Consider the following 19,174-nt stretch of genomic DNA (forward strand, 5'->3'; position numbering starts at 1 on the left):
CCATGCTCTGAGGCAGGACCAGTATGTCTAAACCACCTTGCTTTTAAAAATTGCCAAGGACGTTCCTTCCACAACATCGCTAAGTGTTCTGGTCCAAGGCCAGCTATCCTCCAAGAAAGTTCTTCTTACTATGTTGTCCGTACTTCTGATATAAAATAAGCTGATTACTTCTTATTCCAAACTTTGTGAACAAGATTGGAGTCTAGATTACAGACTCATTGCTATCACAACTCACCTCCTTCTTGTCTTTGCTAAGCCAAACAAACTAAATTCTTTCACTCTTTCTTCACAGGTAATATTCCTTAGCATGTGTTGCCTGGATTTTATTCAGTTCTTGATATCTTTATATCTTTCTTAAAGTGGATCAAAATATTCCAGCTCATCAGCGTCAGTAAAATGAGATTATCTTCCTTTTGACATTCTGTTCACAAAGCTCAAAATATTTGCCTTTTTTTGAACTGCACTAGTGACTAATATTTATTTTGTGATTCAATATAATTCTTCTGCCATATTGTTTTTGGCAGTTATTCCTTAGTTTCTTTCCCTGCAATTGATTTTTCCTTCTTATGTGCAACTACTTTGCATTTTATTTCTTAATTTTACTGATTTTGAATTATTTAAACAATTTTTCAGTGTAATTTTGAATAGTAATCTTACCATTCTCAAGAGCTTGCAGTCATCCAGAAGTAACAGTTGGCTGAATTGCCCATGCTGTTCCAATAGTGTAAAAGCATAATTTATCTTACTAGTCTATTTTTTATTCTATCAAATAATTAGTTAATGGAAATTGGTATAGACTAAACACGGGACTATCCCATTTGGGATGCCTCTTGATATTTCCTCCTGGATCAAAAATTCAAGTTTAAAGGGAAGTTCAGTGTCAATCAGCTGAATGCTCACTTTATGATTTCATTTGGATGTGGTTTTACTGAATTGCATTTGACTTTTTTTTTTCCAGTTCATCAAGCTAATTTAACATTTAAATTCTTCCCTACAGATGGCTTGTAATTTTCTGAGGTTGGCATTTAATTGACATTCTCTACTTCATTACTGAAGTTATTCATGAGAATACTGAGTAGCATGAACCCTTGACAGACTCTCCTGCAATCCCACTTGACAGCTTGGTGGTGAACCACTGAGAACAATATTAGCCTTTAGTTGAATAGATAAGATTCAACCAAGATTTTGACCATGCTTGCTGGTACTGTCGAAAGTGGCTGATCCAAGCACAAAAACTAGAAAAGAATTACCAATGAGTAACAGCAGCAGGTAAATTCTGATAGTGAGGATTACAACAAACACCTCTCTGGGGCAGAGATGTCTACGATCTCGGCAAAACGTTTTGCAAAGCTAAGCCTGGGAATAGAAAGCTTGAGCAAAATAATGCAATTTTTTGGTTGGACAGGCAGACTTTTAGGACATTGTATCAGGCACATACATTTTATCTGTCTCAGGGTGCTTCTTGCTTGAAAAGTTATGCACATTGTGTTGGTGTATTTTATTACTCTCCAGATTTCATCTACAGTCCGAATTCCTTTCTTCTGTCATATCAGGTCAAGCAATTTTCTCATCGATCCTCCAAGCCAAACCAGACCGTAATTTTCCATAAGAAAAAGAAACCTCCTAAAACAAACCCAAATCCAAATCAAAAATACAAAAACTTCATCTTGCTTTTACTGCTCCATAATTCATCTAGCTGCATTCAGACAGGAGGGTAAGGGGGGAATGTTTCCTTCTGCCACTGTTTCTTTCTGTCCGAAGTTGCTTGCCGTCATGAAGTATATCTGTGGCTCTACATATCACACATTTCTTTGATAAACTGATACAACAGTATCCTGGAAAGTTTCAAATTACTGCAGGTTTCTGTTCCTAATGCACAAAGAAAATTAAGGTATTTTGAATAACAGTTTGCAGGGTGTGTACTTGTTGAGCAATTACTCCCTACCACATACAATACTGAAAAATTTCTCATTTCTTTTTCCGAACAGACTTTGCGTATCAGCCATCTGCCACTGACTTTAGCCATCAGCTACTATTGAAGCATGGTTTCATCTTTCACTAAAGGATTAGGCCATGCCATTCTCATCTGATATAGTCTTGTCCATCCATATATTTAACACCTTATTTTTAAATGTCTCTTTCCTGGTTATAACACGGAGATTATTATTCTCAGAGGTGATGAGGAGATGATCTGTATGAGTATGAGGGGAGCATTCCATTAAATCTTCCAATAAGCTCTGAAAGGGATATAAACTCTCTTTGTTGTGCGTGCAGTTGAATCTTTTCTGCTCTCTTCTTTCGCCAGGAAGATATGAGTGGCTGGAGTGTTTGATTCTATATATAACTAGTTGATGTCAGCTGGATGCCAATCCCTTTGAAGAGGATCAGCCCCCAGTTTGTCTCGGTACTAGGTACCATGCAGATCCAAGCACAAGGGTAGAAACCATCCTGGACCAGGCAGGTCATCCCCATGCATAACTAACTCCTGAAGCTTCAACTAAAGGGTTGAGATCGCTTATTTCTGCACAACAAAACAGTAGGGTAAGTGTATTGTTTCCTGAAATATTTTGACATTGTCTGTCCTACAAACTGTCATATAAAAGACATTTATGTAACCTCTTGACTCTGCAATTAAAAATGTTTATTTTTTTACTTAGTCAGAAATGCACTTTCTTTGAAGATGCCAGAGCATCTCATTTAGTTCCTCAAACTCTTTATTAGATTAAGAAATGTCAAAATGTAACATTTCTGAAATCATAAACCAAGATGTAATTTAAATATTAGTTATGATTTTACATCTTTTAATATAATGTGTAGATGTGAGAAGGCCTAGACCACTGACACTGACTACAGAATTTATGTAGCCAGCTCAAAGTCCATTCCTTCGAATCTTCTGTCCATCAGAACATGTCCTAGCATCTGTCTGCCAGCAAGAACTGCCAGTGCATTCTGCACAAGTAAAAGTGCAGTACTTCTAAATCAGAAATAACTAACTTCACTATTCAGCCATTCTAAACAGGCTATTAGAAATTAAAGTTGGCTGAATTGTGCAAGCTGGCTCAACAATGTAAAAATGTGTTGTTTTTTTTCAGCAAGGAAAAATCGTATCAGAAAATCACAATGATATCACATTCTGCCATGGTCAAAGAGAGGAAACAACAAGCATCAGCCATTATGGATGAAATACACAGAAATGGTATAGCGCTGAACCCAGCTTACTGTATATGCAATATCGTCTAGCCCTCCCTAATATATTTTTTTAATCACAGAGTTTAACTCTCTTACAGCTTTGTCTCTGAGTGTTTTGCCATAAATAATCATGTGGGAGTATCATGCTGCCTATGGTAACTAATCCTTTTGTAGTTGCCTCTTTTCATTTGAAAGCTATTTTCAGATGAACAACTGCTGTGGAGGAATGAAGTAATCTAACAGCTGATGTACATTCTGCTAGGATAGCCTTTCAGAATATTATTTGGGGTTAATAACATGACTTCATTCCATTTTAAAAGGCTATCATCTAAGAAACGTGCTGATTTGTATCCTCTCTTTTTGCTCTGTTTCACTCTGCTTTTTTATATGAATGATAAAAAATTTTGAAACAAATGTTTACATCTCTGTTCCTTCCTCTCAAACTTTATCTTTGTAACTAACAAACTTTACTAGCATTTGGCAGGTCTCTCTAACGCACAGCCACCAATTAATCTTTTATGAAGAAATTTTACTTTTCTGTCGTTGCACCGATGAAAATGCAGACACTTATAAGACGGTAGTTTGATTTTTCTAAAACAGGTTCTTAAAATTATGCTTCTAGTGTGACACCTTAAGAAGCAATTATCTCAGCTGGGAATACAAATCTGCCTGGCTTTCATTAGGTATGTGCTGGATGCTTTTGGAGATCCTTCCAATCCTCCCCATGAAGCTTTTTTTACCATCTATGTAAAAGATCAGTGTTTTAAAAGTGATAAGCACCCCACAAGCCTCACTGAAAAAACAGGGAGCCCCATTAATATTTAGAATTTATGAAAATTATATCACTCACAGAGGATAAAACACTGAACATTAAATTCCAGTACCGAAAATCTTTCTTGTGGGCTTTTCTCCAAAGAATTTGGGGATGGTTTTTCTACTCACTCACTGACCATTGTGACTGCAGGAAGAGTAAGACAAGAGACATAAGGTTTTTAGAAAAAGAAGCTAAGAGTTTCAGTGCCTGGTCCTAGTCCTTCTGATATTTCCATAGGTTTTTTTCTGTAATTTCTATTCCTAAGCAAATACCTCTTTCCTCTTTCCATTCTCCACGGAACACACACTTAAGTCTGAAAGCCAGTCTGCCCTTACAGATTTCATTACAACTCCTTTTTTTTTTTGGTACTGTAAACCCAAGTACTATATGTGCCTGAAATAGCCCATAAGCTCTTCAGGGCAAGAAAAAAGGTCTTTCATATGTTTGTTTGGAACCAGGCATTTCACATGGTAAATGTTGCTACTATTCATAGCAATACTAATAAATCTACCATACAGTCCCTGAAATCATTGGAGTTATTGGATAATCTGTGCTGATGCTTGGCATTTGCCTCACATAATCTGTCCTTTTTATTATTTATGTATTATCGGATTTGCTGTCAAGTTTAGATTCATACACACAGATATGACAGCTTATCCTACAAGATATGCTGTGATATGTGGCCACTAAAGGCAATACTAACTCTTTAAGTGTACATTCTACTTTTGCATCGTCTCTGGATGCCTGGGATATTTAAATGTTAAAAAAAAAAAACGAAATTTCATTAAATGGGTGTGATAAGGGCCTGAAATTTATAACTGTACAAGCCCAGCGAAACCAGTTAAGAAACAGAAGGATAATCAAAGCTATAATCACACAAAGTATACGCTAGTTCTTTGGGACCAAATCTGAACAATTCTTGGAAAAATCAAGGAGAAATTTGGTTTTTAAATTACTAAATTCAGCTCTATTAATTTTTGACATTTTATTTTTCCCCTAATTGTTAATTCAACAAGCTTAACCTGAGATCTGGAAGGTGAACTGCTGTCTTTCTGGGTTTTGCATTGCTATTAGTAATGAAGGTCCTGCACCTGGTAATTAGGTAAACATAAAATGTACTGTTTCAGCCAGCCTCACAGACCAGTGAAACTCCCCACTCTTAACAGAGGTAAACAGTAACAGAAGATTCTGTAACGCAAGCCCCAGCAGCTTGGAATGACACACAGAAAAGCATACCTACTGCATTTTTATTTCAGCCCCTTTTTATTATAATGCTTTCAGGTAAACAGTGAATCTCCTTGTTAAAAGATATTCATAGCAGAAACAGTTGTTGGTAAGATACAAAATCAGCCAAATTTTTATCAGTGTCTCAAAGATTTACCAATCTCTGGGCAAGACTGGTAATGACTGAAAGTCCACATCTCCTGTTGGCTTGTGGGACATGACTTTGTGTTTTGGAGAAGTTCGACACGTCACAAAATGCTGCAGGAATAGACCCTAACTGTGAACCCTCTTATGGTTTCAGAAGAGAGACTGTAGTAGTGAATCAGCGTGTGGATGTAGTGACCTCCCCAACCCCTTGGTTTTTCACCGGCAGACTTGGACTAATCATAACATTTCTAAGGCTACTTGGTAGAGGTAAACATGTATGTAAATATATATGTTTAAAGAAACCCTTGGAGTTCATTCAGGTTACATCTCATGTCCAGTTCTATGCTATTTCTTAAATGTATTCTTCAGCAGCTACATGATTAACTATCTTTCATGATATAGTTAAAAAATCTTATTTCTGATACTACAACAAACATACTACCTGATATTCATTATTAAAATTTATAATCCAGATTAAGGTATTTAGAAGATTGTAAACTGGAGGATTAAAGGGGGATTAGGCAGTGAATGCAGGAGGAACTATATAAATCATATTTAAATACAGTCTGTTACGATTTTAAGCACAGGACAGGAAGGACTTGGCAGGAACAAATTAAGAAATGAAGCTAAAAGGTTAAGACTAGGATTAAAGTATGAATTAAATTTCCAGTATTAATTTACAATGTCCATTTATGACATTTATGTTCTCTTTCTATCACCCTCTAAATGTTCTCCTTTTCTCATTTTTCGTCACCTTTTCTACACTGACACTGGAACAATCCCTAGACACATCATAAAAGTAGACAGATGATTAGATTTTAGTTGGCAAGGGATTCAAATGAACTTTACACTTACATTTTTGGGATGCTGCCTGGATACACAATAGTACACAACTGTGGGTTACAAAGTACCTTGGAGCCTTCAGTTAACGTTAACAAGAACAGTATGTATGTGAGGGAACAGCAAGGCCCAAAATAGTTAACATTCAGCGTGTCCCAGAAGAATACTGAGTGGTTTGGACAGAGATCTGCAATCACCTTAGCACCCCAGTCTCTGAGGATGTACATACTACCCACTCTGTGTACAATGAAGAAAAGCTTTTTCTACGTGAAAATGTTGCTGATTTGAGGGGTAAATTTCTTACTCCTTACTAATATAAAACTATCCAACAGTCCATGCCCCTGGGGTCATCTTGAGAAACGACAAAATCAAAATATGACTTGTGGATCTAAATTTCAGGCCACAGGCCAGTAACTTGCGCACTTATCTCAACCACAGAGCCAAAAACCCTACCACTATCTGTCACTGATATGGCTACATTGGGCAAGCTGAGTCATTTTCTTCCATGTTAAGAACTCTCTGTTTTGTAGTTACCTCTTAAATAACAGGAGGGTGTTAGGATTCTTTGCATATACTATTTTTAAAGCAGAAGTGCATGCTCCAGCTCACAGTACGGTTAGCTTGCTCTTGCTCCAGTTAAATCTATTGCAAACATTCAGCTGAAATCAGTATGAACAGAAGTGGATCAACAGAGATGCGCTCCAGGGCCCACAAACTTGTTTGATTTACTACATGAAAAACTCTTGTCTATACAGCTTCGGCTAAATATTTAATATACCTGCCTCAATTAAATTTTCCTGAATATCAGCAAATCACACTGTTTTTCCAACATAAAGTTACTAAGAGACATATGGCATGTAGAACATGCCATTTACTCAGAATGAAACTCTGCATACGCAATATTAACTTTGACATTAGGTACCTTCTGCACTTAATGAATTTGTAATGTTAATTTTAAACTGGGCTTCCTGTGTGCTTACTCTGGAAGTAAAATACAGTGTCTTACATATAATTTGCTTCCATTTCATTTTAATGCATTAAAATATATGTCAAAGTTCAAAATTTTAAATCCTGTAGACCATAAGAATACGTGAAGAATAGAATGTCTTATTATTAGAGAAATAACAGAATGTGACTTTGAATAAGTGGATCAAAGAAACATACTAGACCATTGATATAATCCTCAAAGCACACTGCATCATCCCATTTTTCCTCCTGAAGTTTATGAACAACTGAGTACAATTCCAATTAAAAAAATTATAAATATTAAAGTGGCAATAGAAATAATTTTCTTAAAAATTCTGTTTTTACTATGCGATCCAATTATTGTTATATTTGTTAAATTCTACAACCTTCAAAGCAGAAATAAATTAGTAGAAAATAGTTTGTTCAGCGTTGAAGTTACTGTATTCTAAGGTTTAAGCTTTATCTATAGCTTGAGGACATCTAGTGAGAGAGTTCAGTCACTAAGCAACGGCTTGCTCATTGCCACCAGCATCCCAGTTTCCCGAACGTTACCACGAAGATGGCCAGTAGAGTTTCTGATAGTCAGAGTTCTCCATTTGCAGTCCCAATTGATCTCCCCTTCCCCTGCTTATGGATTTTCATTTTCAAATTGCCCAGGAGGTCACTAAAGATAAAGAAGGAATTTTTCCCAAGCAGTGAATAAAGTAATATTACACCTAGTAATTCAGTTTCCTCTTAGAGAGAATTAAAAAGAAAATGTTCTAAATATATCAATTCCTAGAAGCATGTTGTAATTCTTTGTTAGGGCTCTCATTTTCAACACCTTGAGCTTTAATTTGAAAGCTTCTTTAAAAACAGTTTAAAAATACTACTTAATACAGACTTTCTAATGCAAACTTTTCTTAAAGTACAAAACATGCCCTGGATTTCAAAAGCAAGCAGAATATTAAAGAATAATTGAAAATAAAATGTTTATAAGCAATAAGAAACTGGTAGGTATGTTTAAAAGGGGTTACCTGATCATCTATCCAATGCAGGACACACAAAGCTAACTGAAGGTTTGATGTGGGAACACTGGGGTCAGATGGAATTTTGTTCCTGGTTTCAGCAGAAGCCAGTTTTTACCAGTCTGCTATTAAGATGGTGTGTAGGACATTATAGACCTGATTTCGGTAACAGCTGAATGCCACTCAACTGAAGTAAATTTGGAGCTTGAGGTGCTTAGCATCTTCGAAAGAACAGGTTTGTGCTGTTCAATACTCTGCACCAAAATTTTGGAAGAATGATTAATTTCACTAACACCATACAAAGTTATGTTATCTGTTAGATAAGTATGCGTTAACATGTTGTTGGATTTCAGGTGTAGGGTATGGGATATCAGGCATTTAAGAAAAACAGAGGTATGTATTTATCCATTGTATTGCAGTCTCACCCAGCTTAAACCTTGGAAAAAAGGTCAGCACCCCCAGAGATATCATGGTAGAGGAACTATCGACACTCAGCAACAGAGGTGCAAGACTCTTCAAGAGACGTCAGCGAAGATCTGACAAATACACATATGAAAATTATCATTATGTAGCAAACAAGCCAAGAAATGTGAGTATTTTGTAATAACTTATTAATGGAAAACAGTGAGACTAGCTTGGGGTTCCCTTGGTGCTCATGATACACAGTGTGCACGATTTATTTGTAGTTTCAGGAAGAATAAAAGCAAAATCCTGTACTAGAATGAGGCTAACATGAAGTGAGCCATTTGTATTTATTGAGCTCCAATAGACAAATAAAAAATGTGAAAGCATTAATACTTAAGGACATCAGATTCAAATCATTCTCATTCAAATCTGATTCAGGTTACTAGGGACCAGAGTTCTTATCCTGTAACAATCGGCCCGTTGACTACTGAAAATTAACTAGTTAATCACATTCAAAAGGTTGGAAGAAATAAGAGTCTGTTTCATGCAACCAGCAAGTACTTTTATTAAAATAGGTTGGTGGTCTCAACGTGGCTCCCAGGCAGCAAAATGACTCTCACAACTGGCACTAATACACTTCTGGCCTGCCTGTCTCAACAGGGAGAAAAAGGATGGAGCTTGCCCCTGAAAGACAATTATTCTCTGAACTAGTCCTTCAGGAATTGGGTTAAAGCATTAGTGATGCCCTGGGAATCCTCACGGCAGGAACTAAATGCACCTGGAGTTTGTCTCATCTGTGGCCTTTGCAAAATATTGAAACCTTTTGCTTAACCTCTGAAAATAGGGACAACAACATTCATAAATTTTACCTAACTCTCCAATGTGCTGCAAGGTTTAATTATTTGAACATGAATACTCTATGCCCAGTCTAATACAGCACATAAGCAGTCCCTCTGATTTCAGTATTGTATTAAATTCTGCTTCTCAGTTACATGTATGCACTCCCACTGATTTCAGATACAAAGGTACGTAACTAACAAAGCAGAATTTGCCCCAGTACTTTTAAGCTGCTTTGAAGATGAAAAGAAATATGTGCTACAAAAGTTAATTATTACTAATTAACCTAGGAAATATTTCTTGTAGAACAGCAATTCTCTCTCCCTGAAGCTTTCACAATTAATCATTGCATAGGTGGTGCTATGATTGTGTTAGCATCCAACCCCTACAGAATCCATACAAAGGCTTTGACTCAATTCTTCTTTAATCTTCACTTGGGATAAGAAAAATAGTAACTGTATGTACTGCATTGTTGTGATATAATCTAAAGTTTGTAGTGGTACAAATAGGAAACAAACAGTTTATTAATCAGAACAGCAAAGCACCAAAGGGCTTACTCATGTTAAATCTTACTAAAGAAAATACACACACACTTGTAAATTAATCAGAAACAATAAAATGAATGCAATTTGTGGACTCTAAGGAAACGTTTTGTCTAGTTGCATCTCATAAGGAGGCTTTGGGAGCAGACAATAAGAGACGTTTGCAATTTACTGTTGCCCATGCTAACCAAAATGTTGAGGGATCTCACAACAGTCAGAGAGGCTATTATTGGAGCTGAGTTCAATAGTTCCAATATCACAGCTGAAATCTCCAAAATATTTTTGTTCCCTTCTTGAAGCAGAAATTCTCTATGCTTTGTTGACTGTAAATACATTTGTAATTCTGTGGCCTTTGCACTTCCCACACAAAAAATTAATTTTACTCGGGAAGAAAAGTATGTCTTAATATCCTGTATCATAGAAGAAAAATGTTTACATTTTCTTTTTTTCTTTTCAGACTTCTTTGGTCACTCACTCAACAGAAATTAAATTACACAGGGATCAAATGGGATCATGTTTGAGTTTTGATAAATCTGCCTTTTTAAAATAAATCTGCACAAAAGAAATCCCATATAAAAAATCTGAATAGCACTATTGAACACCCAAAACTATGACTAGAACACTATTATTTAGAAGCCCATCTATGAATACTGTCCCCTCAATTTCTCCCTCTGTTGAGTATTAGAACCTACACAGATAAATTCTGAGCACACCACCATCAACCTCGTCAGAATTTCTGTATCCAGTTCCATGCTTTCGCTACAAAGTCTGACAGATCAGTTCCCCTCTAGGCTACTTCTTCCCACAAAAACACATAGAGTACCCATGCTGTACAGTCAGTATGACATTCTGACACATGAAAAAATTATGCCTCTTTGGCTTCTGTTCCCTTCCCTTAAATGCCTATTTAGCCACCACTGGTGTTATCTTCATCATCTCTATGATTCTGCCTACCAAAATTAATCTTTCGAACATACTTCAGGATGGCTAGAAAACTTATTGCCTTGATCTTTTTTTGTTTCAAGTTTAAACAAGTATTTGTTTGCTTTCCTGCTTTAAGAAACTCTTACTCTAAACCAGTCTATATTTAAATTGCTTTTAGCCTATGTGTCATAGCTAAAATAAGATACTGACTTCTTAAGAGACTCTAATTCTATATTTATGCAACAATGATTAAGCCTTTGGATGTTTCCTTAGAACTGATGACCTGATAGGAGGGTGGAAAATAACAGCATATCATGAATCTCCAGAAAGTGACCTGCACTGAAGTTGTTATTTCTATTACAAATAAAGGAAAAGAAAATCCCAAACAAAAGCAATTGAACAAATGCAGTGAATTTTCAACTGATACGGGAAGAGACGCTTTGAAGAATCAGTGCTTTGAAACTCAAATGGCTCAAACTTGCCAGATTTCTTGAATCTTTGTGTAGCAAGGGTGCTCTGTCTGGCACATAACAACTTCTAGCGCCTAGTGATCCATGGGACACATTTAATGCTCCCCACCGCGCCCCCCCAGCCAAAGTGACTAGATCTACTCTTTGCTGTGAACCACACAGCCCACACGCACAGGCAGATTTTGTGGTGATTGGTGTAAGCTGCAGATGGGGTGAACTCTCTTCATAGACTGCATATGAATATTTAAATATCCCAAACTTAGGAAAAGGCCAGACAACTCAGACAGATGGTTATAAGGCTTTAGGAGTCCTGTTGACCTAGCTCACACCACTTCCCATCCTTTCAATAAAGCACTCACACACTTGTAATACGGACGTTTAAAATTGTGCTGGGATATAATTCTTAACACTGAAAAACTACTCATTTTTGCTTACATAGCCAACGTAAGAGAGTTGTGAAACTGCTTCACCTTCTGGCTAATGGCCAGAAAATCCTGGGGAGTGCTATCTAGCAAACAGGCTACCAAACAGCAGGGCAGTATGCCTTCAGATAGTATACCCTGGCTCTCAGATCTGGGCTGTAAATTAGAGCATCACTCCAACCCTCAACAGAGAATCACAGAGGCTTTTTTTGCCTGTGCTGTCAATGATATTTATTTCTATTTGAATGCAGCGTGGAGAGCCCATACAGAGTGTTAAAATGGATGGCCTCAGTGTGGAAGGAATTCCTCAGCATGCCCCAATGACACCTCCTAATACACCTGATCCCCGGAGCCCCCCACATCCTGACAACATTGCCCCAGGTAATACATGAGTTTACAGACATTAAATATATTTAGTTCTCATTTCACAGCAGAGGAAGGACCTCTTTATAAAACAGTATCTTCAACAAGAATTTGTTAATGGACTTACTGTTAGAAATCGATAAATTTGAGTCAGATAACTAATCAGAGTCTCCCACAGAAATGTAAAATGGTGCTCTTCAGTTGCTTCTGCTCATTTTTAAAGATTTGAAATGCCTTTTGTACTACTTCTCCCTAAACTGAACACATACATTAATATCAAGAGGGACTGCTCGTATATTTACTGGTCTTACAAACGTTGAGAAACAGATCCTCAAATTTAAAACCAGATTAATATACTGATTTTTCTTTGCCAAACCTTTGTTTCTAATATGCAACACACTGCTTAACAGTCTGAAAGTTATCCATTGTAGTTTAATTACCCATAAATGTAAATCTGAAGTCACTGTAAGTTTTGCTAGAAACCTTCACAGAGGAGTAACTTAAAAACGAACTTGCCTCTGGCTGCATCAACTGTTCTTTTTTAGGTCCCTAACTGTGAGGGTACTGTTGTCTTTATTTAAAGCAGTGAGCTACAAGAAGGCCTTAGTTTGTATTCTTTAAAGACTAGAGAAGGCTAATTTGTTTTAATCAATTTATTCAGTAATATAGCCCTTCTTCCTGTTTATGAATTATCCATGAGCAGATTGTGGTTTTTACAGATTCATTCTTTGTTCAGAATTACTCAATGCATGTTTTGTGCAGACCTTTTCCAGCCTATGTAAACTAGGTCAATGCTACTCTGTTAGTGACTGCTAAGGCTCTGTGCATCCATTGGTCAAATACAATGCGAACAGAGGTAATTTCCATTGCTAAGACATGATAGAAATCTTCAAGCCTTTCTTTAGGCAAAAAAGGTCTGGCAAAAGGAGTAGATATGAAAACCACAGGGGTTTTTTAAGCTATAGAAGGAAACAGCATTAATTTAAAGAGCTAGATGTAGTGGGAGGGTAAAAGGGTAGAATAAATTTCCCTTGTATTTCAAATAAATGGTATAAATCATATAATTGGATAATCCTTTGCTGGTTTTAATTCTTCAGATTGTACATTAAGGTCTGGCTCCACCCCCCCCAGCCCGCCCCATTTATTCCCACCATATTGTACTTGGCTTTAGAAGAAATCACACTCAATATGGAATTTATTTATTTAGTAAAATTCTGATCAGAGCCTGATCCTCAGATGATTATGCAGAGAAAACAACTGATTTTTCACTTTTTCAGATGATGAAAAGGACCAGAGAACCAAGTAGGTAGGCCATTTTAAAGCATCTAAGGCAGAGGCAAAGACAAAAACTCCACTATAACAACTGTGATCCTAACTCCTTTTAATACTTTTGGAAAATTTCACCCAAAGACTATAGAATTATCTTAGTTTTAACCAAAAGGCTGTTTTAAAAATCTTTTTCTTAATTCAGCCCAAGGGCTGTGTAGCTATAGTCTGGTTTCAAACAAACGCTTATAATGATAGAAACAAATTTATATAAAACTAAAATAAACTTAGCCTCAAAAGAGGGTGGAATACTTTGGAGCAGTTATCTAAAAGGCTACAAACTCTCCCTGCCAGCTTTCTGTTTCTGTGTAGCTTTGGCCAGGTGACTTGATCCAAGTGTTCATTTTACCTAACCGTGAAATGATGGTATGTTACTCCCTGGTTACACAGGATGGTGGTAAGGAAGCAGAAAACGCAAAGTAGCATTATAATAGTTTTGCCTTGATCGCCTTGCAGGATATTCTGGACCACTGAAAGAAATTCCTCCTGAAAAGTTCAACACTACTTCTGTGCCGAAGTATTATCAGTCTCCCTGGATAGAAGCCATTAGGGATGATCCAGAGCTGCTGGAAGCTTTATATCCTAAACTTTTTAAACCTGAAGCAAAGCCAGAACTGCCTGACTACAGGAGCTTTAACAGGTAATTCTGAATGGACACTGAATTTTACAGTGCAGAGAAAAATTGCTATGAAATGAAATGTTTTCACCAGCTGTAAAAAACCCTACCACCTGTGTTGGCAAGTATATGCATAAACATGAACATGCACATAGATTACAAGTGGCAAACGAGCATTAAGGAGGAAACTAGTCTCTCTCTAAAGTATGGACCCAAAATTAAATTGTAGAACCAGGAATGTAAGATGAATTGTTGAAAATATTGAAAGAAAGAAAATATCAGAATCCAGTGTACCCAATAAATGGGAAACATGGGCGATAGCAATGCTTCAAACTCCTTTCAGTACTTCTGTTGTTGACTTCAGTAGGTATGAGATCATAAGATCTATCAGGGAAACTCTCAGTCAAAACTTTGTTTGTAAGCTGTATAATGCAAACCACTCTTTTTTTTTAATACAACTCACATGGCTTGTTTTTAGGCAATGATAGTACAATGAAATTTATCCCTCAACCAATCCCTCAGACCAGATAGTTAGCAGATTCCGTATTTTATTGCATTTAACATTTTTATATCTTCAACAACCTTCGGTAACAAATTAACAGATAAAACATTACAAGCAGACTTAAAAAACATTTGAAGTAGAATGGGATCTGAAAGTGAAGTTAATTACATAGTAACTAGTATACTAAGGCTTTCAGTAGAACTTCTAGATATATGGACAATATTGGGTTTTGAACTACTGTGAAAGTTTTAAAACACATTCTTACTTATGTCTTTTGCTTTCATTCATACCATTCACAGTATCTTTATTTATTGAAGTTATGGACAATTCTAAATAACCTCTGCTGAGTTCTAGACAGCCGAGCCAAACCAAAACCTTTCCTCAAAAAGCCAGACAGCAATCTATTGAAAAAGAAAATGGCTCATGGCAATATAAACTTAGAGAAAAATACCACAAACATCACTTGTGTTCCTGCTGTTGAGGCAGGCCTCAACTGTGAGTGCAAGGACTGAAAAATTACACAAGTCAACATCAAAACTGGCACTGCAGACACTACACCAATTCTGATTTCCTAACAGCAATATACATCGCCATGTTAATAATTAAGTCTGTGTGGCACACTCTTCTCAGCAGACAAAATAGCAAATACAAGTCAGAGAGATGTGCCACAGCTGCTAACACTGGAACAGTAACAGCACAGTTTATGTACTATGGTTATTGTAACTGGGGGGGGAGGGGGGGGAAACAACAAAAAAAAAACCCGCCAAAGATACATATACATGGAATAGAGACCGAATCAGTTCTCCCTCTCACAAAAGAGGTTCTTGAGTCCAGCATGCGAGTCGTTGTGAAAGAAGGGATCAGACAGGGCACAGAGGCCCCATTAACAGGGATATGTGTCTTGAGATGGTATCTGATGGCTTCTTTGTGGATTTTTAGCTGCTTTGTGGTCCCATATTCTGTTAGTTGTCCTCTTTACAACACTAACTGTTCAGATTTCTTTCTATGAGGATTTTGTCTATGTATGACATGGCAGAACTGTGGCTCACCGCAGTCCGAAATTCTTGAACATATGTGCATTCATACAAGGGAAAGGTCAATATTCTCCCTTGTAACTGCCATAAAAACCTAAAACCTGGCATATAAATCCAGATCCAGACTGTGAAATTGGTAAATTCAAAACACAAGGCATACAAATATAATCCACCACAACTCTCCTTCTCATGGAAAAAATCAACATCCAGAAGAAAATAAAAGGATGCCTGGTGGACCTAGAAAAGCTGTTACATACGGTACACTCAGATTTATGTTTTCTAGCAAGAAGGAGTAGATCCAAAAAGAAATTGAGAATTTGCAAAATTGAAATTCAAGATACTAGGCTCTTGGAGAGGATTTTACAGCCATGACTTAGGTGTCTACACTCCTAAAAATGCACAGAAGAGTGAGGTGTCTGATCATGGGATTCAAAACAGACAGCACACTGCATGCCAAGCTAACCAACAGAAAACGTTACAGAGAAGGCTAAATGTGACTTAAATTTCTCTTTGCTAAGGCCATCAGCACCTAATTCTGTCTGCCTGTCTTCAGGCCAGGGCTAGATTAAGGTCTTCCTTTCCAAAAACAGAGCAGGGGTCACATGTATTCTTTTAAAATTTGTATAGACAATAAGGTTCATTTCTTTGGAAAGAGCATTTTCCTAGAATGTGGCCAGCCTGGATTTATTGCTGCAGGAATGTCAAACCCTGAGGAGACGTGTAACAACCTGGTTTCTGGCTCTTCCATGAATAGGTGGGAACACTCTCCACTTCCCTTATTAAGACCTGTGCCATAGTACAGAAAATAACAAACCTCTTTGGGCTAGAGGGAGTAAACATCTTTCTCTAGCTGAACAATTAAGAAACTCACCTGGGGAAAGAGAAACCTGGGCCTACATCTGAGTTCCCAAATCTTTCAATACACTTTCTTTAATTACTGCTTACAGTAAATTAAACAAACAGATTTAGGACCAGAAAACAGGACCTATACTTCTCCGCTATTAGTTTTGTGGCCTGATGTCTAGGCTAAGAGTCTTACTCTGTCTAACCCAAGTAATTTTTTATTTCTGGGTAGCATTTTTGCTGGAATACTGTATGTGAAGCAGTTAGATCCACTCTTACAGAGACGTCCTCAGACTGAAGAGAATCCAAATCTCTTGCAAAACAGCTCTGGTCAGAGACATGCTATTATTTGACACCGAGGTTCAACGCTCACAGCCACAGATTTTGAGTGAAAGTGGCATGATGTGCCATTTTGCTCAAAGCTTGCTGCAGTATCATATTACTTGTGTTTTCAAGCATGGAAGTTTAGGCAAAAGATCATTAATTAGAGAATCACAGATGAGTTTTGGTGTAAGATAGGTGCAGCTGCCAGTATAGCTAAGATAAAGGCAGATCTGAGCATTTGTATAAGGAAAACATTAGGCATCGCAGGAATTTAGCAGCCTACGGGCTTTGCGCATAAGGTGAGATATGTCTTTGGACTTCTGTGTCTAGATCCTACTAAGTCATTCTGTGCATCTAGGTCACAGCATCCTTGACTTCTTTAATTGCAGTCTTGGAGAGAAAGCAAATGATACTGTGTTACACAATTAAAGTGCAATATAATGGCACCATTTTGTTATCAGTCAGGATATCAATCAAGGCTTTCTACCACGCTTCATCATTCAATAAAGCGCCATTATGTTTGTTCTCCGGCAAAACACTGGTACAGTCATCATTAGTCAGGAGGGGGTGTGGTTAACAGTAAGTGTGATGCATAGGACTCCCAAAGGAAACGGGCCCGAGATTCTTCCCAGTTCATTCAGTGGTATCTGTTAAAATGGCACTCACTTCACAGGCCATATTCAGGTTCCTTTCAGCTTTCCTTGTTACACAACAAACTGTAAAAGCAACACAACTTTAGCAGCTAGGGATGTCTGATGTGTTGGAACAGACACACCCATGCATGGTTTAAAAGTATATTCAGCACTAAACAGCATTCAGGTTTTTTTTTTTCCACTGCCAGCAATGAAGAGGCAACTCTGGACCCTGTAGCAGTGCAATTTTTATAATAGTAGCAGAATCAGAACTAAGGAATTCATAGAGGTATTAGTTGGGGTCTAGTACAGATTTCATGCTGCAGGGATCTTGCAATGCTGGCAGGTCAATGAAGGAAGAAGCGGTAGCAGAAAATGTCAAGCACATTTGCCTTCTGAGGCAGGGCTTTCTGTGAGACAGCCAGTAATGGTTTAATAGCATATAGCACTAGACAGAGTGCATGATCAGAGAAATTGGGTTCTGAAGCTCTCTGAATAGACTGTTCAGACAAGGCTATCCTTCCTTCTCCTGGATGAAAATGAATCCATGCTAGCAGAGAAATGCTGCAGAACAGAGCCACGCCATCTGATTTCTCTTGGAGATTAATTCCTATTAGGATTGAAGAACTATTTACTGGTGAAAAATTTTCTTGCCTCTTTTACTGGTGTGGAAGCACCTAGCAATCATCTGTGGGAAAGACAGCATGAATCTACATTTGTTCAGGAGTTTGTAATATTAGTTAAATTAGTACCTTTATTCCATCTGCTTTCTTGGAGCGGGATAAAATGTCAAAGGTAGGGTAACATACAAAGCACTACATCTTACTCACATAAGACAAGCCAGTCTGACTAGTTCTGGCTCTCCTACCAGATAAATTCTTGCTCAGCTTTCTCAATTCCCAAAGACTACTGTTTCAAAAACACTACAGGAATCCAGTCCATCTGGACTGGGCTCTGTTTTTATTGATTAATGGATTCTGAACTCTATTGTAAAAATGCTGAGATCCAGAGCATCAAAGGAATTTTGGGTGCTAACTTGAAGTGATGCAAGATTAGTGGAAGCTGGGAGCTTAGCCAGTTCCTTAGCGCCTAAATACCTCTGTGAAATTGGCATTAGCTCTTGCGCTAAGCTACCATGAAGCTCTGAGCATTTTGCGGGGTCAGGTTCTTTGCTCCTATGTCTCCTTTGTGCACAGAATTAACAATAAGCAGAATGTTCTAAGAATGACAGTCCCATTTTAAAATGTGAAACTCACATTTTTTGTAATTATGTAATTGAAGGTGCTAATCCAATACAGTTAAAACATTTCTTCAGACTTTCCCAAATAATCAACTACAAGTAGTCTCCTATGTTGAGACAACATAATGTTCAATAAGAAAGACTGCAGGAGAAAAAAAAGAAGCCCTGCTAAAACAACAGCTAAAAATAAACGTGGTTGTGCCTGCTGTTGTTAAATCATGCACCTACTTTTTAGGAATATGCAAAGTGAATATTAAACAATCTCTTACACTTCCTGGTGCCACTTCCTATGGCTCTGAACCAGCATTTCCACCCTTATTATGACAAATGACGACTGGAATTTTTTACACATGAGTTGTAGGCTTCTATACAATGAATCAGAGCTCAAGTGATACAGTTGATGTGCACACAACACAGGTCATTACAACACCATGTTGTTAGACAAGTTATTGCTCACAAAAATATACTGCTGCTGTAAAGGAAAATTAACAGCTATTAGCCAATTAC

At 37.4% G+C, this 19,174-nt stretch overlaps 1 protein-coding gene across 2 annotated transcripts in view; it reads left to right on the forward strand.

Moving 5' to 3' along the window:
* Positions 1 to 2,385: 2,385 nt before the first annotated feature.
* Positions 2,386 to 19,174, forward strand: part of MYOZ2 (myozenin 2) — a 19,498-nt gene continuing 2,709 nt past the window's right edge. Inside the window, exons 1-5 of one of the 2 annotated variants that reach the window (XM_009334914.1) lie at positions 2,386 to 2,541; positions 3,093 to 3,196; positions 8,607 to 8,776; positions 12,039 to 12,168; positions 13,933 to 14,116. In XM_009334914.1, the coding sequence (XP_009333189.1) occupies positions 3,121 to 3,196; positions 8,607 to 8,776; positions 12,039 to 12,168; positions 13,933 to 14,116 (560 nt within the window). In that variant the 5' untranslated portion in view covers positions 2,386 to 2,541; positions 3,093 to 3,120. Of the gene's footprint in view, positions 2,542 to 3,092; positions 3,197 to 3,811; positions 3,873 to 8,606; positions 8,777 to 12,038; positions 12,169 to 13,932; positions 14,117 to 19,174 lie in introns of those variants that run through there. The other variant, XM_009334913.1, reaches the window with a different exon arrangement.

This window comes from Pygoscelis adeliae, unplaced genomic scaffold (genome assembly GCF_000699105.1).
Source record: "Pygoscelis adeliae isolate BGI_AS28 unplaced genomic scaffold, ASM69910v1 Scaffold31, whole genome shotgun sequence".
Lineage (NCBI taxonomy): Eukaryota > Metazoa > Chordata > Aves > Sphenisciformes > Spheniscidae > Pygoscelis > Pygoscelis adeliae.